Source organism: Macaca fascicularis, chromosome 5, assembly GCF_037993035.2.
Source record: "Macaca fascicularis isolate 582-1 chromosome 5, T2T-MFA8v1.1".
Lineage (NCBI taxonomy): Eukaryota > Metazoa > Chordata > Mammalia > Primates > Cercopithecidae > Macaca > Macaca fascicularis.
The window spans coordinates 107,460,501-107,484,546 of record NC_088379.1 but is presented as its reverse complement, the minus strand read 5'-3'; the positions used below and the strand labels follow the sequence as shown (position 1 = coordinate 107,484,546).

Sequence of the window (24,046 nt, the reverse complement as noted above, 5' to 3'; positions counted from 1 at the left end):
TAATTCACCCTCTTCTTTCCAGAACACAAGACGGTGGCAGTGGTGGAAAAAAGACAGTATGCATAATCATGCTTTGAGAGCAATGACCCAAACAGAGTACTTAAAATATTTAAAATTTGTTTTACCTGCCTGAATTCTTTTCATGGGCTAAAGGCAGATCTAACTGAACAATGAATGCTTTTTAGCCTGTATTACTAAAGTATATAAGTTAGGGATGTAATAAGTACACTCCTAACTAATTGCAATGAGATCTTGCAATTAATTATATTGGCAAGTGTTTGTGTACAGTGACACTAATATCTTTCAAGGGCTTTGTTATGTACAGAATTACATAGGACGTCACACTTTGGAAACATAACTGATTGAAACATAAGCAAACCCCTCTAAATAAATTTCATCTCAAAATTTGTATCATACGTAGTAATTGTAAAATATCTTAGAAATAGCTATATACTAGAAGATATGTACATACCAAAACAAAGAATAGGTTGAATTTCTACTCATTGGATGCAAGCAAAACCAGCAAGCAAGGAGTCCCCCACCCTCTTCCTGATGTGTGCATCCTCTGCAGCCATTCTTGGCCAGAAGGGAAATCGCAGACCTAGCAAAGTGTGTCTCCTATCACCCGCAGAAGCTCCCCAAGGCCTCCTGTGGTCTATGTTCACAGTAAACGTAACTTCTGCATGGAGTTTACAAGATAGCAAGTGCTAAAAATTCTAGGTAACTCTAAAACAATCCTCAGTTATGCTGCAGCACTTGGTCACAACTACATTTCTCCTAGAGTGACAATGTCTTTTCATAATGTGGTCAAGGACGCACACCCATCAGAGCCACTTTTAGACACTTGGTCAAATCAGAATTTCCAGAATTGGGGTTCAGGAAAGGATTATCAAGTAACTAAGCATTTTGGTAATTCTTAAGTCCACTCAAGTTTGAGAATCACCATAATGTCTTTTTTATACTGACAATATTTCCAGTACCACAGTAGATGATTACAGTCACATTTTTTTTCTCTCTCACGTTTTGCTAATGTGAAAAAAGAAAATAAAGATTTTAGGTTTTTTTTCTTTGAGGAAAATACATTGAAATAGCTCAAATGTTATTTATTAAGGAACCAAACACATGTGATTTATTAAATTCACTAAAATCATTAACTTGCCCCAAATCTACCTTAATTCACCAAAGTGATTTTTGTTAGATGAGGGCCAAATCATATATGTATGGACAAAGAACACAATATTTAACATTATGTATCTAAAACTTAGATTGCAATTCTGAAGTGAATATTGTATATAAATACAAATATGATGTTTATCTAAAACTATAAAAAATAATATAGATGGTGATTTGGGGGAGTGTTTATAATACAATATGTGATTAAATAAAAGCAATTTTTAAACAGTATTTAAATTCATACTAACTTTAACCAAGATTACTTTTTTACTTTTATTAATTTCCACATTCCAGGTGTCATATTAGGAAAATTCACAGTTCAGAATTTAGGCAATAACCTGTTTACAAAAGTCAAAGTTAAAAAAAAATAATGCTCAATTATTTTTGTCCCTGGCTGACATTTTGTACAAGATTGAACACCAAACTCTTTTCTGAACTGAAATAATGAAGCATTGGAAATTCTTGGTGGGGTTGCTTTGATTAATATTTGACACTTAGAAGTATGCAATATAATAATATCTAGGCATAATTTTAATAAAAAATGTGAACCTCTAAAAATGATTTTAGAATATGAAGAACGGGAAGAAATATTCCAATTGTTTATATTTTCTTCTCTCCTATTAAAATGTATAGAACAGTATCATCAAAAACTGAAGCTCTACATCATATAAATGTTGTAAAGATAGAGCTATGTCAAGAATATATAAAAATGAATGTTTTACATTTATCCTTAAATTTTAGTAATTTATTTTATTTAATGAATCTCATTGCTTAATTATTTACCTTTAAATATAGTGTAGAGAAACAGCAATCCAAATATTAAATGTTACCCTAGATATACACTTTTTAATCTGAGTTTGTAAAAATAAGATATTATTATGATTTTAACATTTTACCACTTGAACTTGAAGATATTCCTTTATGTTAATGTACTTTATAATTGTAATCAAAGTTGAAAATCAGCAAGAGACACTTAAAAATATATATAATTAAAGATACAGTTTATTCTTTGGAACTTCTTACTAATTCTAGTCATATTTCACAGAATAATCTTCTTTGCCATTCTATGACTCTAATATTCATTACCTTAACATTTTTTAGTTCTCACTCATCACTGGAATTTCCAGACCAGGTATTTTAAAATTCAACAAGATAATTTACCATAATCATTCATAAGTATTACAATGTTGATAAAAATACCTCAATATTAATTCTCTAATCACTTAAACCTTTGTTTATATGTTTATGTAATAGTTATTTAATGATTATTATAAAGAACAAATTTTCAGACTTTAAGAGACAAAAGATTATAAAGCCCAATTCCTGCCCTTAAAAAAACTTGCATATTATAAAAAGGAAATGGACTTCTATAAATTACTTTAACACAAAGTAGTTTATTCTAATATCTCATTAAGACCTGTAGTGAAGGAATCTTCTAATCTTATATATCCTAGGGTTAGTGTAAAAGTATTGTCTTGCAAGGGAAGTGTCAATAAATCTTTAAGTATCACAAAGTGCAGAAATGAAAAATTTAGAAATCAAAAAGATCTGAATTTTATAAAATGTCCCTGTCTGACAAATGGCCCTGATTTTTCATGGTTTGGCATTTTTAAAATGTATCATCATAAATGAATGGGTTACACAATGTTGGGAATTACAAAACCATAAACACAATATGAGCTTCTTTATGTATATACACAAAAACTCATATAATTCAAGACAAATATTATCAATATTTATTTCTGAGGGCTGCAGTATATTATAATATTATTCTTACGTTGTTTATTCCTTAAATATTCTAGAATGTGTATATATTATTTTTATAAGAGAGTAGCTTTTAAATTATGCCATATGGTTCCATATGATCCTATTCCAACTGAAATTTTATCACTAGGAGAAAATGGTTTCAAAAAAATTCCCTACCAGGATTAAAAATGGTTCATGTTCTAAGATATTAAAGTAAAATGAGGCCATAAAATAATATTACTGGCCTTTAAAAAAGATTAGAATAATACTTGTACATCTAACAAGTTGTCTCTCTCAGAATATTTTGTTTGGGGGCTTAGGCTGGAAGGGGGCCTTATTTAATGGAAGCACACAGCACCTGACACAAAGACTCACAGAAGTTTCACAAAACATTTCAGGAACAGTCCTGACCCTGTCATTTAAAAGTTCTTCAACTTTAGTTAGGTGACTTCCTATACTCTGAGCTTCAGTTGCTTGACCTGAAGAAATGTAGATTCTGATCCCTCATTCCTAGAGATAAAATATGAAGCCCACATGCCTGGTTTAAGACCTGGTGACCAGCAATCACTGAGATGTACAGCAGTAATAATGAAGATAATGATGATGATACCTATAATAAAGGCTACCAAAATGCAGTAAATGCCTAATATATGCGAATGAATGTTCTGATGCTTTATAAGCATTAATGTACTTTAACTTCATAACAATCCTGTGCTCTCTGTATCCTCTTTGGCACTTGTGGAAAATGAACCACTGATAAAATAAATACGTATTTGTACTAGTAAGAATCATAATAGCAGCAGTAGCCAACAGTATTATTGACAAGAATAATTAAATTGATAAAGTCACTCATTGTAAATAAACAATAATGGGACATTCTTTTTTATTTTGTTTGGCCAATAAAATATAACAGTGAATTCCCGAAAGATGTTCCAATAATGTATAAATATATATCTTGCCAAAGATGACTACCTAAGGGTAACATTGATATGTTCTTCATACTTTATAAAGGTTATTTCTTCATGGTTACACCTAGTTTTTTTTTTTTTTTTTTAACTAGATGGATGGTATATAAATGCCTGATGAGGGGGTCCTATCTGCAGTATTTATGGTACTCTTTGTCTTTGCATAGCCCACATGTGTTTAGATATCTGTATGTTTCCTAACACTCCTATAAAAAAATCAATCACAAATTTAGTGGGTTTAAAGCAACACAAGCTATTATCTTGCAGTTCTGAAATTTAGGAGTTTGAAATGGGTCTCAATTTGACAAAATCAGATATTTGCAGGGCTACATTCTTTCTATAGGCCTCAGGAAGAAATATATTTACTTGCATTTTTCAGCTTCTGAAGGCTACCCACAGTTCTTGACCAATGGTCCCATTCCTCCAGCTTCAAACCAGTGATATTGGGCCAAATCCTTCTCATGCTGCCATTTCTCTGGTACTCACTCTTCTGCTTCCCTTTTCACTCATAAGGATCATTGTGATTAAATTGGGCCCAACTGGACAATCCATGATAATCTCCCCATCTCAAAGTCAGCTGATTAGCAATCTTAATTCTATCTGCAATCTTAATTCTTCTGTACCATATAACATAACATATTCACAGGCCTGGGGCTTAGGACACATACACTTTTGAGGTACCATTGTTCTGCCTACCACACCATCTGAACACTGCTTTCAGCTCTAGTTCCTTCTCTTCCTTTCCTAAAGCCTTTTGAAGTAAAATGGATATATGTACACTATACTTTCTCCTTCTCTTCACACAGTATTTGTAGAATAGCCTTGATTAAGTAGCTTATATGATCATTGTTTAGATTTCTCCATGATTCAAAGCAAATGACACATTAGAAAAATTTTCTAGGAGTCAATTAGTGGGAGCTTGAAAGTTCCTTTGAGAATGCAAAGAATTAGGGAAATGCAAATTATAATCTTTCCATTTTTAAAGTACTCTTTATTATTGGTATTTTATAATATATATATTTTAACAGTATCCATTTTTTTATTTTTTAGATATTTTTATTTCAGTAGTTTTGGGGAAAACAGGTAGTTTTTTGTTACATGGAGAAGTTCTTTAGTGGTTTTGGTGCATCCACCACCTAAGTAGTGTACACTGTACCTAATATGTAGTCTTTCATTCCTCATTCCCCTCCAACCCTTCTGCCTGAGTCCCAAAATTCCATCATATCATTCTTATGCCTTTGCATCCTCATAGCTTAGCTCCCATTTATAAGTGAGAACATACAATATTTGTTGTTCCATTCCTGAGTTACTTCACTCAGAATAATGGCCTCCAGCTCCATCGAGGTTGCTGGAAAGGCCATTATTTCATTCCGTTTTATGAGCGAGTAGTATTCCATGGTGCATACATACCACGTTTTATTTATCCACTCATTGACTGACGGGCATTTATGTTGGTTACATATTTTTGCAATTGCAAATTGTGCTGCTATAAACATATGTGTCCATGTGTCTTTTTCATATAATGACTTCTTTTCCTTTGAGTAGATACCCAGTAGTGGGATTGCTGGATCAAATGGTAGATCTACTTTTAGTTCTTTAAGGAATCTCCATACTGGTTTCCATAGTGGTTATACTAGTTTACATTCCCACTAGCAGTGTAAAAGTGTTCACTTTTCACATGGATACCGATATCTATTTTTTTTAACTTTTTAATTATGGCCATTCTTGAAGGAGTAAAGTAGTATCTCATTGTGGTTTTAATTTGCATTTCCCTGATAGTGATGTTGAGCATTTTTTCATATGTTTATTGGCTATTTGTATATCTTCTTTTGAGAATTGTCTATTCATGTCATTTGCCCACTTTTTGATGGGATTGTTTTTTTTCTTGCTGATTTGTTTGAGTTCCTTGTAGATTCTGGATATTAGTCCTTTGTCAGATGCACAGTTTGCAAATATTTTCTCCCACTCTGTGGCTTATCTGTTTACTCTGCTGATTAATCACAAGTGTATTACAACTTTGATGATTTTAAATACCCTAATGTTGATCATTAAAGACACAACTTTTCTAGCTTACATTGTAGATATTTTGCTTTCTTTTACTTTATTCACCTCCAAGGACCTCGAAAGTAGCAAAACTCTATAAATTTTTACTTTTATCAATTGGAAATTGTGCTAGTCTGTTGTATCCCTTGGAAAGAATGTCTCCATGTTGATTTATTAGTAGGTGATAATATCATATTTTATGTTGTATATTTTTCTGTTAAAAAACTAGAACCTTATTTATTTAGAAAACGGAAATGTCTACATGGGAGGAAAACCTTTCTGGTATGGGCACAAATATATATTTGCAAAAGAATTAAATGAGTTTATTTCAGATAAACATATAGGGGTTAAGGGGCCAGGGTTTCAAGACAGGCTGTCTAGGATTTTATTTTTTATTTTTTAAAATTTTAATTATTTTTTTGAAAGTCTTGCTCTGTTATCCAGGCTGGAGTGCAGTGGTGTGATCTCCACTCACTGCAACCTCCGCATTCCAGGTTCAAGCAATTTTCCTGCCTCACTCTCTCGAGTAGCTGGGACTACAGGTGTGCGCCACCACAGCCAGCTAATTTTTTTTTTTTTTTGGTGTGTGTATTTTTAGTAGAGACAGGGTTTCGCCATGTTGGCCAGGCTGGTCTTGAACTCCTGACCTCAGGTGATCCACCCACCTAAGCCTCCCAAGGTGCTGGGAGATTACAGGCATGAGCTACCATGCCCAACCCTGAATTTTAAAAATCCATTTCTATCACTGACTAACTATATGGCCTGAAGCAAACAATGAACCTCGTTGTGCCTAGATTTCCCGCTTGTGACACATGGATAACATCACCTATGGAATCAGTGTTGTGAGAATTAAGTAAGATAAATTATGTAGAGCATTTATCATAGTGCCTGACACCTGCTGCTAACAAAACTTTGTTTCAACTTTCTGGAAAATGAAATCTCATTTTGGAGAACAGTGGGAGGGATCTAATCTCCCGGAGACACAATGGCAGGGAGTCACAGAGGGAGAAAGTCAGTTTCTTTTAGAATACTTATCCAATCCTGATGACTTCCAGGACAATGTCTTGGTTTGGAGCTCCTGGTTCCTCGTGAATCCCAACACTATCAAAGAGAGTAAACTTTATGCCCAGAGCCTGTCCTTAGCTATAATTTTTTTCAACACCATTTTATTTTCAATCTGTATGTTTGTATGTTTACCTTCTATTTATGGCAGTAATGATTTTCTTATGGTAGTGATATAAAGTGCTCCTTTAAAATATATGACATTTAAGCTAAAAAAGGAGTCAGTCTAAGAAATATTTTTCCTGTACAAGAGGACAGGTAGAATAACCAAAAATTGAGGAAGGTCTTATGAGAATAACTGAAATTTGCAAAGCAGTGTCCCAGGGGACTGTACTCATGACTGCCTTCTGAAATGACTGGTGATTTTCTGGAACAGCAGTTATGCATCAGGAGTCACCCCCGGTAGCTAAAGAAAACACTCTTAACTGTTGCTTGTCCTTGCTAACTAGTTCTCATGGCTGAATTATTCAGACTTTTGTAAACTTAGCATTTTTGAGTCATTTGATATTGGGTTAGGGTAAAGATAAAATGAAATAGAGCTGTTCAACTTGTTCTGTTCCTATTTCACTTAAATATAATCCCTGATGGTAGTATCCACCTTTTGTGTATCCCCTGAATTGAGCACAGGAGTGCACGAATAAATGGTTGAAGAATAAATGAATGACGGATAATTATCCCTCCATAAGATTATGGGGCCTTTACTCTTCCTCAACGAAGATCCTAAATTCCAAATGCTGAACAAAAGCTATTTTCATCTTTGCAGTGCTTTTGTTCAGATCAGAGATATTAATTGCATTACTATTATGCATCATGTATTATGAACCAACTAATCTCATGGATAATTAATGTGAGTATCAATATACATAATATTGCCTCTCCTAGGCATCAGAGAGGTTGCATAGCTGGCAAAAGGTGAAGTTCTGTTAGTGACAGAGCCAAGGCTTCATCCTGTACTTATTCAACTTCAAATCCAGTGCAACATATTTCTACGTTATTAAGAACTACTCAGTCTTTCTGTAGATTAATTAATAGGCTTATATGGAGGATGATCTATCCTATTATTCAACAAAATCATTGAGGATTTTTATTTTGTATTTTGTTTTTAAACATTGTATAATAGATTTATATGGGGCAAGGGCAAAACTAAAATATTGAAAAATGACACCTCAACAAATAGCCATGAAAATGTAACATTTTTAAAGCATGTACAAATATTAAATATATTAAAGCTACAAAACTGAAGTAAAACTAAAAAAAGTAATGTATAAAAAACCTAGAAGTACATATATGACAGTTTTTTTCTAGTTTTTTTGTCTTTATGACATATTTTCAATTATGTTCATGTATTATTTTAGAAAAAGAAAAATAAAACAAAAGATATTAATATTCTAGGCACACATAGAGGATATTAAATTTTATTTGCTTTTAGACCCTAATCACACTTTTTCTCTCTACTTGCCCTAGAAGATATTGAAGATATTATAGTTCACTAAATATTCAAAGTTATATTAAAAGGTTGTAGGAATCTTAGCCAAAATAACTATACTACTTGTTATCAGATTAAAAGTTAATTTCATATTGGAAAACACCTTAAGATTTCTTTAGGTGTAAAAGCCTTCATGAATTTTAAAGATCTTTTTCATAATCAAATGAAGCTCTTCTGCAAACCAAAGAGTTTGAAAAAGATTGCCAAAACCAGAGTGTTAGTTTAAGATTGGATATAAGAATTCTGAGGCTGTTCAGACATGTGGCATTCAGAAATGGCTACAACATTATTTGTCCTTTTTCATATACTTAATTAGCTACTCTAATGTCACTCTTGGTACTAACTAGTCAGCCAGCATCTATTAATGTGCTTATGTCTACTAAACTGATGCTAGAAGTTACCCTTTTCTTTAAAGAGCATTCCATCTGAGTACTAAAGCTACTATCATATTAATGTTGTTTTCTACATGTCCTGTTAAGCTAGTCAACCTAAAAGACATACAATTCATTCTTGTCTAAATTACTTGCATTTATATAAGTTAATGTCATTTTAGGTAGAAAAATATTTCAACAATAATTTACTTGGATGATTCTTAACAGCCCATATGCTTGCTTTAAACATGTTTCATTGACAAACAGTTCTAACATGAAAAAAAAATCTGTTTGTAGCCACAGTAGTCAAATAGCTCTTGATCTTGGAACATTTTGATGTATGAAATTCCAATATTTAAATGAGATGTCACTTACATAGTTTACATGATTATTGGCATAGTGGCAGATTTATATAGTCTAACATGTGAAATACCTTCAAAATAATATGATTAGTTGAGATGCACACATGCTATTTAACTGCACAAACACACACATTCAAAATATTCTTATACAATTGATGCTTGAACAATGCAGGGGTTGGGGCAATGACCCCTGAGCAGTTGAAAATCCCCATATAACTTTGATTCCTCAAAAACTCAACTACTGCTGACTAGAAGCTTTACCAATAACATAAACAATCTATCAACACATATTTTGTACCTTATATGTATGATATACTATATTCTTACAGTAAAGTAAGCTAGAGAAAAGAAAGTGTATTAAGAAAATCATAAGGAAGATAAAATACGTTTACAAAACTGTACTGTATTTATCAATACTGTAAGTTTACATCATCTATTTATAGGATGAATTGCCCACCATTTCAAATGGTGGGCAACTGCAGCTGCAGACCTCATTCTACAATATGTATCAGGCAAATCACCTTTTGCTTGTAATGTCATGACTTTTCTCTTCTTCTTGGGAGTACTACCAGCATCACTATTGGTACTTCCTATGAGTCCCATGGCATTATTCAAGGTTTACAAGATGAAAAACATACAAGAACCACGAGACATCTCTTTGTACTGTGATATGCAATTTATTAGACAAACTACTCACTCAGATTTGACTGTCATCACACACCATTTTAGCAGATACTCCCAACACTTGATCTCACTGCAATAGCAGCAGGAGGTGGCCATAAGATTATTACAGCAGGACGCTATGCACTACAGTTAATTGTATGAAGTTATGATTTAATACTGCATCTTTATATTTGTTTACATTCTTCTTAAATGTGTATAACAACATGTATGGTCTGTAAGTGTTTGGGTAACTATGTTTTAATAAATTTTAAGGTTTTATAATAGATTTGTATATATTTTAAGGTAGCAAATAATAAAACAGACTAGTATCGACATAATTTTATGCATTCATGACATACCTAACTTCCTTATGTTTTTATATTTCTAGGCTACCCAGTTCATCAGTGAGTTTTTTCAAATTGTTGCAAATATCCAAAAAATTTCCAATATATTTATTGAAAAAAATCCACACATAAGTAGACCCATGAAGTTCAAATCTGTGTTTTCAAGAGTCAACTGTATTTACAATTCTCTATGCACTTTCCTACTTCCATTTCATTCACACACACTTTACTTTCCCTAATAGATAACCACTTTCTCATTTTCCTCTCATTTTCACTAGCACAACCCTAACTCACCCCAACTGAATAGATGGAATTAATCTAAAGGAATTAAAGAAATAAGCAAATTGTGTGTGCTCTAGTCAACTCCCAATGCCATTTTCCCTATACTATAGCCCCTTAATTTTCTGTTCCTATTAATTCCCTCCCTCTCACTCAATGAAAATATGGCCACCAAGACTGGATCATAACTTTATTTACACTATGGTATGCATAATACTAAAGAAAATATAACTAAAAGCAGTACTACCTATTTCTGGCTGAAAGAATCATTCTCTCAAGAACTAGTTGCCATTTAACAGAGATGACAAATTTGTTCAAAAGAACTTATTTCTCTATCAATGTTGAGACAACAATGCATCCCATAGTTAAATAAATATTTGTTAAACAATGTCTAAGAGGAAATTGAAGAGACAGTGTTGCAGAATCTCTCACACATTTAAATATCCTAATATGCATATTCAGAACATTTCCCCACAGAATTTTTTCTCCAAAGGACATATAGCGTATGCTACAGAACACGGTTTGGGCAACAGAGTACTAAAGGAATAAAGCCTTGGAAGTCTGTGTCCATATATTTCAGGAATTGACTATCAGGTAAGAAAAGTATAAGTCAACTTTCATAATGTCCCACATGGCAACTCACCTACTCACCCAGCAACAGCCATAATTGTCAATCACAGAGCACCAATTTTGTTCCAAGTATACTATTTGTTTTTTTCATCTTTTCCAGAAGAAAAAACGTGAGGTATAGAGAGGTCTTATAATGAAGCTACATAGGGCCTTACAACCACTAAGTGAAGCAGCCATTAGATCATTTCTGCAACAGATCAGAATATGATTCTAAGAGGTCATTACTACATGCAAACACAAAATACATCCTTACTGAAAGCAGAAATGTAATGTGTGCTAACTGCTAACTTCTTAGCAGACTAGTCCTCATAAAAGATATAGATAAGCAGCCCCTGTTTTCTTTCCATAATTATAAATGCTTCCTAATTACCCATATGTTGCTCAGAAATAGAAATTTGCTTAATGGAAGCTTTCTATTATTATGTTGACCTTCACAGATCTAGGTGAGACATTGTATATATTTATACCCTATAGGGACTAAATTACTTCAGAAATCATTTAGGCAATTCTGAATATGTCACTAAAGCTTTATTCATAGAACTATATCAACTATTACTCTTTTACCTGTATGATGATATTAGAAATGGCTTCATCACAAAAATCATTAAGACACTGATACAGAAGGGAAGTACTGGGAAGGGTGTGGTCCCTTTAAATGATACTGAAAGTGGGAAGGGAAGTACTGGGTAGAGGAGGGTGTGGTCCCTGGCTAGGGCTCTATTCACAGGCCTGTGCCCACGGACCTAAGTAAGGACAGGCATTTTTGTTTTCCTGCCCAAATACTGCATTTTCCAAGACCACCCTGGCTTGCCACACCCCCATCCTGTGCCTATAAAAGATCCTTAGACCCTAGCAGGTAGGTGGCTGGACTTCGAGAGGAACGCGCTGGTGTCTTCAGTCAAGACAAGAAACAGAAGCTATGAAAGAAAAGTATATTTGACACAATGAGTGTTAAAAAGTGTTCAACAGCAGCAAATATTACAATCAAAATTATTTAACAAATAAGTGATAAAAGAAAAATATTTGTGATGCGTAAGACAAAGTTTACATTTTAAATATGTAATGTGGTCTTACAAGTTTTTAAGACAAAAAGCACAAGAGAAATATGAATGAATGACATGAATATATAACACACAGAAGAAATCAAAATGCCAAAGAAATATATGAAAAGCACTCAATTTCAACAGAAAAATGCTAATTAAAATAATAGCAAAATATCACTATGAAAATGCTTTGTGTGATGAGCATGAATAGACAGAGGTTCCTCTAAACTGCTGGAGGAACTGTGAATTTTGCTCACATTTTTATGAGAGTAATCTCATAATACATATTCAACAATATCTCATGAGAGAGAAATAAAATTTCTAATTTATTTAATTGGAATTTTTTTTTCTGAAAGCTGAGAGCATTGCTATCCAACAGAAAATTTAATTCAAATCACAAATGCATGGCACATATGTTATTTTAATGTTTTTAGCAACCATATTGCAACAAATAAAAAGTAAATTAATTACAATAATACTGATTTTATTTCATGAAATAAATTCAAAATGGTATAATCTTAACATGTAATTAATATAAAAATTATTGAGATTTTACATTCTATTTTTTGTGCTCAGTCTTTGAAAACTGGTGTGTATTTTACATTTACAGCACATTACAATCTGAACCAGACATATTTTAAGTCCTCAACAGCCACGTGTCTAGAGGCTACAGTGTTAGGTAGCAGAGCATACAGTTTTCTGCCCATCAGAATATAGAAAACATGTAAGATCATAGCAATCTGACTTGACAGAAATATCTGCACCTTGGGAGGCCAAGGCGGGCAGATCAGCTGAAGTCAGGAGTTCAAGACCAGCCTGGTCAAAGTGGTGAAACCCCGTCTCTACTAAAAATACAAAAGTTAGCCAGGTGTGTTGGCAGGTGCCTGTAATCCCAGCTATCTGAGAGGCTGAAGCAGGAGAACTGCTTGAACCCAGGAGGTGGAGGTTGCAGTGAGCTGAGATCGCACCATTGTACTCCAGGCTGGGTGACAACAGCGAGAAACTATCTCAAATAAATTTAAAAATTTAAAAACAAATCTTATATGAAACAACTATGATGTAACAAGAATTGCCTGAAGTTATATTACCAACCTGTTTTAATGTGTTTTTATCTAGCAATAGTCAGTCTCTTGGATTCAGACAGGAAGAATAGAGCTAGAAAGACTTATTCAGGAGCAGAGCTTTATCAAGTAGTTGTGACAGTAAAATAGATGGATCAAGGAGTCAAAGCAAATGCAAAGACAGGATTTTAATGAGGATGAATGGATTCCAATATAGATAAAAAGGAAGGGATGATATATAGAAAGTAAAGCTAGGGAATAATTCAACACTGTACCAAGGTTTTCACAGAAAGAAGTATCAGCTATTTATTCTCCATTAAGATCAATACCAAAAAGAAAAGGAAAAAAGGAAAGAGGAGAGGAATGGGAAGAAGAGAAGGAGGAGCTCTAGAAACATAGAAGAAGGAATGAAAAAAAAAAAAAAAACAAGACAGAAATTCTTTTCTGTTTTCCTTTTCTTTTCTTTTTTTTTTTAAATTATACTTTAAGTTCTAGGGTACATGTGCACAACGTGCAGGTTTGTTACATATGTATACATGTGTCATGTTGATGTGCTGCACCCATTAACTCATCATTTACATTAGGTATATCTCCTAATGCTATCCCTCCCTCCTCACCCACTCCATGATGTTCCCCATTCTGTGTCCAAGTGTTCTCATTTCTCAATTCCCGCCTATAAGTGAGAACATGCAGTATTTGGTTTTCTTTCCTTGCGATAGTTTGCTCAGAATGATGGTTTCCAGCTTCATCCATATCCCTACAAAGGACATGAACTCATCCTTTTTTATGGCTGCATAGTATTCCATGGTGTATATGTGCCACATTTTCTTTATTTTATTTTATTTTATTTTATTTTATTTATTTATTTTTTTGAGACACAGTCTTGCTCTGTCACCCAGGCTGGAGTGCAGTGGCACAATCTCGGCTCACTACAAGCTCTGCCTCCCAGGTTCATGCCATTCTCCTACCTCAGCCTCCCAAGCAGCTGGGACTACAGGTGCCCACCACCACAGCCGGCTAATTTTTTGTGTTTAGTAGAGATGGGATTTCACCATGTTAGCCAGGATGGTCTCAATCTCCTGACCTTGTGATCCGCCCACCTTGGCCTCCCAAAGTGCTGGGATTACAGACATGAGTCACTGCACCCGGCCACCACATTTTCTTAATCTGCTCTATCATTAAGGGACATTTGGGTTGGTTCCAAGTCTTTGCCATTGTGATAGTGCCACAATAAACATATGTGTGCATGTGTCTTTATAGCAGCATAATTTATAATCTTTTGGGTATATACCCAGAGCCCGCATTGCCAAGAAAATCCTAAGCCAAAAGAACAAAGCTGGAGGCATCATGCTACCTGACTTCAAACTATACTACAAGGCTACAGGAACCAAAACAGCATGGTACTGGTACCAAAACAGAGACATCAAAATAGAAGAGAGCCCTCAGAAATAATACCACACATCTACAACCATCTGATCTTTGACCAACCTGACAAAAACAAGAAATGGGGAAAGGATTCCCTATTTAATAAATGGTGCTGGGAAAACTGGCTAGCTATATGTGGAAAGCTGAAACTGGGTCCCTTCCTTATACCTTATACAAAAACTAATTCAAGATGGATTAAAGACTTAAAGGTTGACCTAAAACCATAAAAACCCTAGAAGAAAACCTAGGCAATACCATTCAGGACACAGGCATGGGCACGGACTTCATGACTAAAACACCAAAAGCAATGGCAACAAAAGCCAAAATTGACAAATGGGATCTAATTAAACTAAAGAGCTTCTGCACAGCAAAAGAAACTACCATCAGAGTGAACAGGCAACCTACAGAATGGGAGAAAATGTTTGCAATCTACCCATCTGACAAAGGGCTAATATCCAGAATCTACAAAGAACTTAAACAAATTTACAAGAAAAAAGTCAAACAACCCCATCAAAAAATGGGCAAAGGATATGAACAGGCACTTCGCAAAAGAACACATTTGTGCAGCCAACAGACACATGAAAAAATGCTCATCACTGGCCATCAGAGAAATACAAATCAAAACTACAACGAGATACCATCTCACACCAGTTACAATGGTGATCATTAAAAAGTCAGGAAACAACAGGTGCTGGAGAGGATGTGGAGAAATAGGAACACTTTTACACTGTTAGTGCAACTGTAAACTAGTTCAACCATTGTGGAAAACAGTGTGGTGATTCCTCAAGGATCTAGAACTAGAAGTACTATTTGAAGAGACAGAAATTCTTAAACACATAAGAAAATCTACACATTAAAGTGTATTACTAATGGAATTCATAGAGCTATTCTCTAAAAGTTTTCATAGCAGAAACCCCCCCTTTGGTGTGATGCCATCAGCTTTTGAGAACAATTGTTGTAGTGACACTGATCTTAAAGCAACAATGAAAGTAAAATGCTTTCCTTGATGGCACATCTTCAGCTGCTTATCAGACAGCCGTATTTCTAAAGGGCGTCTCCATGGCCTCCATCACCTTACCTTCCTCCACTCATTCCCATTCAGCTCTCATCCCCTTTACTAAAGCTACTTACTTCTCTCTCTAAGGTCATCTGTAAGTTTCATGATACTAAATCCATTGGCTAAATTTCAGGCTTCAATTTGCCTGACCTATCAAAAGAATTTAGGCCAGTTCACCATTGTACCTTCCTGAAACATTCTATGTTTTAATTCTTATCACTATATTTTTCTTTTCCTTCTTTTTTTTTTTAGCCTCCCCTCAGTCATATTGAGCAACTCCTCCTTCTGTACGAACACTGAAATGTTTGCTTTCCACAGGTCTCTATCCTGGGTCATCTTATCTATGTTATCCTATTCATTGTTATAGTTTTAAACACAATGTTTTTCTTAATTTTATATCTCCAGTCTGAGCTGCCTTTCTGACATCCAGATCCTAAAATCAAACTGCTTACTTGACATCTTAACATGACTATTTCTCATGCTCCTCAAATGTAACGGGTTTGAAATTGAAATGACATTCTCTCATGTCCTCCCGGTGTCCTCTTGTTCCTTCATTCCTTTCCAATGGAGTAAATGACACATTCTGGATTCTCCTAAGTTTACAGACCACAACCCTAGGTGTCATTCTTCACATTTCTGTCCCCCTCAGACTCCAAATCTATTATAAGTATGTAAGTAATAGTTCTTAATACATCTGTCCACTTCTCCCTGTATTTTTACTCCTTGCAAACCCCTAATTGTTTTACAACTTCCATCGTTGCCCTTTTCCAATTAATTTTATCAACAGCAGCTCATGTGATCTTCTAACACAAAATCTAATCATGCCATCCCTCATTAAAAACTCTTCAAGAGCTCCTCATTATACTTGGAGAATTTTTTACACAAATTTATGCAATTAGGTTTTGGTTTACTTTTCAGATTCTTCTCCTCACTCATTATAATAACATTGTGAGCGTAACCTTGTCGCATCTTGAAAAAATTTTGTCTTTCTGTGTCTCATTTCTTCACTGACATCATTGGACTTAATTGATCACACCTGAACTTCATTAATTTGTTCCTGTCTCTGAAGTTTAGCAAGAACACACTGAATTCTTATTTTCTAAGGTGAACATTAATAACACACTATGTATAACTTAATGGAGATACTATACTTTCTACTCCATTGCAGACAAATGGGTTGGTAAAAGACTAATCTCTAAAACACAGTACTTGTATTGCTTCATACTGATATTAATCCACTGAGATTGTATATAAAGTTTTCACAATGGCCTGTTCATGGTGCCGTATTTTTTCATATACTGGGGGGGTTGAAGATAATCCCTAGTTTTATATCTCGTCTTCCTCTTTTACTAAGTAAACACACTTTGTGGCATTTACTAAGATAAATGCCCCAACCATTCTCTCACTAATGTATGCCTCAATTTAAATATATTTTTAAAACTTGCCAGAAACAGTATGCTATAAAATTTTCGGATAAATAAAAATATCCTGTTAACAAAACATGGGAAAAAGTTGCTATAAATTTATAGCTACATAATTCAAAGCTCTAAACCTTTTAATAGTGCTTAATTCTTATATTACTAACCTTTGAATGAATTATTTTCTCTCCAGTTCTAAGGATTTCAGTTTGAAAACCTAAAAATAAATGCATGGACATTCTTCAAATTTCACTAATAAAGGCAGGGCACCCGAAATATGCTCATCTGCAGGACCACCAGACTTACTCACACTCTATTCATAGTGCATGAAAGGAACAGACTTAATTATCAGATTGTTTAATTTTCAATGGAAGATACATAGAAGACATCATTTTAACAATAACAACAACTTTTGAAAAGAGAAGCTGATAGCTGGCAGTTTTTGAGAAATAAAGGTATGCTGGCCCAAACTTTTTTTTCCTCCCAAAAAGAGAAATTCACTCAAAGTAGTTCATGTAAGGAGAAGTTCATGTAAGGATATTATAAGCAATTTCATGGACAGATAAGATCATAAAAACAAGTGCAGCTGCTCTGTCACTAGAAATCAGAAATCGAGACTACTCCCTTTGTCTTTCGGTCTCCTCAGTTCTCTCATCACAACTTCTTTCTGTTTAGCCATCTTAAACATGAGGTAACTAACTGTCATCTTATACTGTATACTGAATCTTCCACTGACAATAATCTCATCTTTTCTCAATCTTCTACTGACAAGAATCTTTATTCTTTTGTTTAATAAGACAAAAGGACTTTGTGGCTTATACAGATTATATATGTGGCTTATACTTACACAGATTCAACAAATCTATATAAGCCTGACAACACGCAGCACTGGCCATTAAGCAACCAGTTGGCTGGCTTGCATCATGTGCCTATTTTTGGCCCAAGTGACTGTTTCTGGGAATCTGAATAATTGTCCTCATTTTACTTTATTTACATGGCTGTGGATCTATAGGACGTGATAAAGGAAAGGTCTCTGACCTACAAATAAGTACTTAAAGTAGTGAAAGTTCTAAGCTTTTACTAAGAAATTAGGAGAGAATTAAAGAAATTATCCCATTAATTGAAACCAGGGTAGATTTTGCCTCAATTTTATCTCACTTACTTTTTTTTACAATAGCGACCTAATAATTTACTAACTGTACTAAAAACCCATTCATCTCCCAATATTTTGAACTGTATCAATATATTAAATCTAAATAAAATGTAATCAATAGAAAATGTGTAATCTTAGAGATTCTTCGGACAGTAACAATAAATATTCTACAACTGCCATTTCAATGATTTTATAGAATCATGCCCTTGTGTGTTTCTCCACCCCCAATCCTAGAAAAAAAAACATAAAAATCATGGTGAATTAAAAGTTCACCTTTAACAGTTTAGAAAAGCTTCCATAGATGAAAGAACACAGTGAATTATTAAATATTTTCATATGACTATACTGAACAATACGACTTCTTGTCCAGAGTAGACACTACTCTTCTGACACCCTCACTTATCAACTAGTATGATTCCCATTTCATATGAATTCAAAGTAGAAACACAATAAACAGAAGCTATTATAAGATGGTTAAAATTTCAAGTGGTCTTGATACCACATTATTCCTCTGAAAATTAGACATGATCCTACAACTAAAAAGGAATGAGAATATTGCTCCCGACCAAAGGAGGAATTGTTCTCAGCATGTATCAGATAAAAAAAAAATGAGGCATATAGTAAATGGAATTCCAAGTCAGAGACTGTTCTTATACTTTTCAGTGTGTCTCTATATAAAAACAAAGCAATGGGAATTAATAATATGGGAAAATGGCAGAGACACTTAGAAGAAACAAAGATATGACACATAGCATGATGAAACATAACAACATATTTTAATGAACTAGATAGAAAGGAAATCTTGTAAAAGATCACAAAGCATTGATTAATTACTCTTCATGATTACAGAGGGAAGTCATCTTTCTGGATCATTTCAGTGCAGAACACTTAGAAACAACAAAGAGATTTCAATTCAGGGGTAAATGTCTAAAAGGCTCATTATTTTTCCCTGACTAAAAACTAATTACTGGAGGGGTATAATTCCATATGATATCTGATATTTTCACCACCAGTACTAATTTCAATGTCTGCACTAAAGCTTAGATACCATTCTTTATATTTAAAACAGGAAAGAATTACAAGGCCAAATAATAACTTAATTTTTAAATAATAACTTATGAAATGTTTGCCCCTTCTATTCTTATTTCATAGCTGTCTCCAAAATTAATGCAAGATACTCTATATTCTATGAAGAAAGCAGTAAATTAGTAAGTGTAACTTAGGTGACAAAGCAACAACCATTTAAACTCTTAAAACGTGATTTATTTTTGTCAGGAATGATGTTCCTCATTTTAGTTTGGAATTTTGTTTTAACCCAGCAGTAAATATTTTGGTAAAATAGATTCTTCATCTTCTTATAAGTTGAAGTATTCCACAGTTTTTCTGTTTGATGCTTATTTTTTTCAAATATATTTATATATTATGTAAACTGAGTCACACAACTGGTACTCAGATATGAGAAAACAGAGCATGCTCTCATTTTGTCCTATTAAATTCCTTTATTCTTTCCTGCAACTGCTCTAGTTTAATGCCCTTTTAATCAGCCTATCCTTAGTTCTTCTCATTATGAATTTCTTTTTTTCTCCTCTCAGAACTATTAACCACAATATCTCCCCAAGGATACAGCAGTGTCTTTATACAAGAGGCCATACCTCCTAATATTTTTGGTATGGGAGCTTGATTGCTTCACCCATTAAGTTGTCCCTCAAGTCAGTATGAGGCAATCAGTATGAGGCAGTTTTTCGATAAGAACTCTCACTCTTATACAAGCAAATATGACACTATTGATCAATGACCTAAGAATTAATATAACAACTAGCATGTATAAAGCAGTTACTATTTGTTACGAGACCCTGAAAAGGACTTCACCTGCATTTTCCCGTTCAAACCCCCAAACAACTTTCATATAAAGGTTTTCTTCTCTCGGATTTTGTTTTTTAATAAACAAAATAAAACTGAGATAGTGACAGATTTCATTATTTATTCAAGGTCATAGGTAAGGCAGGCAATTAAACTGGGACTAGATCTGAGGCAGTATGAGTCAAAAGACCATCATAAATAGGGCATAACCACCTACAATACGATAGATATTGCAGAAAAGGTTCCTCTACTGTCCCAGGTGTAACGTTGAATATGCTGATATTTAACCCTGAAATCTTCAGCAACTGCATTTTTCAGAATTATTCCTTATTATGGTGAAGATATTCTAAAAGCACTCCTTGTCTTTAAAATCCTAGCAAAAGTGACCTTATCAGAACATTTCCAGACTGGTCTGAAGAAAGCAAGTTTTTCCAGCCACCAGCATGGAACCAGGTTATTTCCTTCGTGGAACAAATGTAGGACGTTGGCTATGTTGGAAGATTGCAGTCAAAGCAAAAAGCTTCAATCTTTAAGAACTTCAAGCTAGAGGACAGAGACCTAGACAAACCATGTTTCTCACAAGTTATGTATAAGCATCCAGCATAAGGTGAAACAGTCTAAATGCTAGTTCCACCCTTTCATGCTTTCTGTTCTTAAGCAAATCATTTATTAAAATTTCATCAGATGCATCAAATCATATCAATAAAAATTTTAAAAAAAACTATGGGGTGGAGAAAAATCTGTGATTTAATAAATAATCACTCCCTAATTAAAATAGCAGTTAATAAGTTTTTCAAATCATTAGTTTTGGAATAAAACAGGAAGAATCTCTCTTTTGGACACTGACAGCAATATCTAGTTAAATACAAACCAGAAAATACATTCTAAGTGGAATTTTCACCCATCATGCATCATTCTTACCTTGTTTGAGAACTGGGTATTCTATTTTTCTTGCTTCCATTAAAGAACTAATTGGAAACTCAACAGTTAATAAATCTCTGATGGCAGGATACACTAATGTTGTCTAGCAGCACATTCTACCTCCTGCTAGAAATATATCTTCCTAGGCATGAAACTGTGTTTACCATTTTACACTCTTCTTATTACTACATGACTCTTGTGGCGGAACAAAAGTTTATTGTTAAGTTAATGAATGGGTGACCTTCAAATAGTTACTAGTTATAAAACCATGAGCAACTCACACTGTGGATCTCAGTGCTCTCTTCTCTAAATGAAGCAGTTGGACCAACTGACCCCCAATGTGCCATATTAAGATAGTTATTGGAGAGAGAGGGAGCGCTCCATTAAAAACAAACAAAAAAACCACTGGATTTATAAAAGCTAGAAGATTAGAATATTACTCATATCAAGAATATGGACATGGGATAATGTCAAAAGACAATTCGTTGTTAGAAACATTTCATTATGTTGGCCAGAAAAGGAAGCAACTGAAGCAAGTGATAAATACTGTATGGAGGACCCAAGGAGATGGGGAGGGGGGGAATGCATGGGAGGAACAAGAAAAACTGGAATGCTATAAATACTGATTCACATTACTCTTGCATTATTCACAATAGCAAGTGCCTCAAAGTGTTGCTTAGTATCAAGTGAAATAAAAGCCATTTTCTGTCTAAACTGCTTAATCTAGAAGTTTGAAACAAACTGTACCCCATTCTCTAACAGAATTGTTAAACTGAAATTACAAAAGAGGTAATCTGCTCAAAGTTCGAAACACATGGTTGGTTTTATCTGCAGATGCTAGCAAAGGCTGCTCTGCTGCAGACCATCAGAGTCACAGTTTCCAAGAATGTCAATATGCAATAGTTAAAATACTAATATATTAAGACATCATGGGCTCTAAGTCCTTTCTTGTCATTTTTCATTGACACAAATATACTTCTTATTTAACTTAAAGCAATCCCTAAAGTTTATTTATGTAAAAATGCACTAGCCAACAGAAATAGCTAAAACCAAAATTACATTACCTAAAAAGTTCTAGAAAGGTATGAGAAATTTATTTCTATTCAGCAAATTAAGAGAATTTTACTCAGAATATACTTTCTTGTTGCATTTCTCACCAAGAACACTCCAGTAATATTAATACCTAAGTGAAGTTTTAATTTAAAAAACATTTTCATATCAAATAATTTGCAAATGCGTTTGAAATGCTTCAAAAAGAACTAAATAAAACTTCCTTAACGTCCATTTGAAAATGTAAATCTAAGCATTCAACCAAGTTGACTGTTTTCCTTTGACCAAGTTAGTAAAGCCAGTGGATTAGGGAGGTGGTGTTGGTAGAGCTTCTCTGCAAAGCTGCCTGCCCAAGAAGCAAGGCACTTACAGTGCGCGCTACCAATTCACCAGGCTGGGCTTTGTCAGGCCGGGCAGGTAAATGGGTGACGCTACAAATGAGCGGTTTTGCTGTGTTTACCGACTGTTGAAAATGATTACGTATAATTTTAAAACGCGCATTTCTTTAAAACAGGTTCCAAAGTGACTTTAGAAACTACAGGACCCTGACCCGGGTGCTGGGGAACGTTCCAGCTCCTCAGAAGTTGCAGACACTGAGGGTGGCCCGCTGGCCAGAACTCCCAGCGCGCTCCCTCCTCGTGGCGTGCAGATGCCCCTCAGAGAAGTTAGGAACAGAAGAACTCTCTGGTCTGCCCGGCGGCAGGATAAAAGGATAAAAGGGAAAGCCCTATCTCAGGAACGCCCTTGCCTCAGTGCCCGAGTGCAGTTGCTGTCTAACGATGGCCCTTGGTCTCCGCAGAGCCCCGTAGCCTGGCCTCCGCGTCAAGCCCCTCCGAATGCGCAACTACCCACCTGGGGGCGCTGGGCCGCAGGCGGCCGGGTCCGGGCTTCCAAGCCCCTTGCCCGGCGCTGCAGGCAGCATTGTGGCGGCCGAAGCCGAGGGGCCTGCGCACTGCTGCCCGCCGAGCGCTGCCTGAACTCTCCCGGCCAGAGACTCCTCGCGATTTTCTTTTCCTTTAGCCCTCGGCTCTCCCCAGCCCGCTTGCCACCCGGGGCGGCTGCGGCCAGGTCTCAGGAAACGCAGCCCCAGGGCTCATGCCCGCAAGGCCAGGGCTCCGCTCTGCTGGGCGCCCAGAGGAAGTGAAACTGCTCAGGGGCCTGCTCTTGCATCCCTTCTCAAAAGGCCGCTTTGGTTTCTTATAACACTTCTGCTCTTATTTCCTTCCTCACCTTTTCACCTAGGATATATTTAGGCCTCTGTTCCTGTAGCTCTCCTTGTCCCTTTCTAGGTCTTCCACACTGCCATACTACCCCCACTTCCAGGCAGACGTAAGGAAACCAGAAGTGAACATTTGCTGGAAAGACAGAATGATTAGATAAATAGATGAGTAGATACATGGATGATAGATACATAGATAGATATGGAAATGAAGCTACAGATACTGTAATTTTTAAAATATTTCATTTTACACAGACTTTCTAGGCTAGATTCATAAATTGAAAAGTGATTTAAAAATCCCATATAAAATGTATTTCTTACTCCTGCTCCAACTCAGAAATAGACCCAGTAAAAACTTATTTATGGCTCTAAATAGCCCCTCCAAACAAAAGTTTGTTTGCTTGTTTTAAAGATGGTGATACATCAAAGCAGTTGTCCCAGAACCTTAAAGTGAATGTCTCTTCCCTCAAGCACGTCTAAACTAGTCATTTGCCTTTTGAAGTTGAAGATATTTTTTGACTATCAATTTGGTAATAATACATAGTTTAAATGTTCCTCTCCTTTTCTTATGAAAGGAAGGCTTTCTTTGAAACTTTCTCTCGGATGAAGTGGTTTTTAGGAATAGTATAAATATCAAGTATCAAAGAAAACGTTAATTTTTTCACATAAATGAACTTATTAGAACTTTCTAACAATGTAGAAAACTTGGAGAAGT

The 24,046-nt window shown here is 34.9% G+C and overlaps 1 protein-coding gene across 6 annotated transcripts in view; it reads right to left on the bottom strand.

Annotated features, from left to right (window-relative positions):
- Positions 1-23,185, bottom strand: part of BANK1 (B cell scaffold protein with ankyrin repeats 1) — a 315,442-nt gene extending 292,257 nt beyond the window's left edge. For 4 of the 6 annotated variants that reach the window (XM_005555547.5, XM_045392699.3, XM_065545273.2 and 1 more), the window contains exon 1: positions 22,965-23,185. In XM_005555547.5, coding sequence (XP_005555604.3) covers positions 22,965-23,034 — 70 coding nt within the window. In that variant the 5' untranslated portion in view covers positions 23,035-23,185. Of the gene's footprint in view, positions 1-17,295; positions 17,346-22,964 lie in introns of all 6 variants that reach the window. The other 2 variants (XM_045392698.3, XM_074040965.1) reach the window with 1 other exon arrangement.
- Positions 23,186-24,046: the final 861 nt, after the last annotated feature.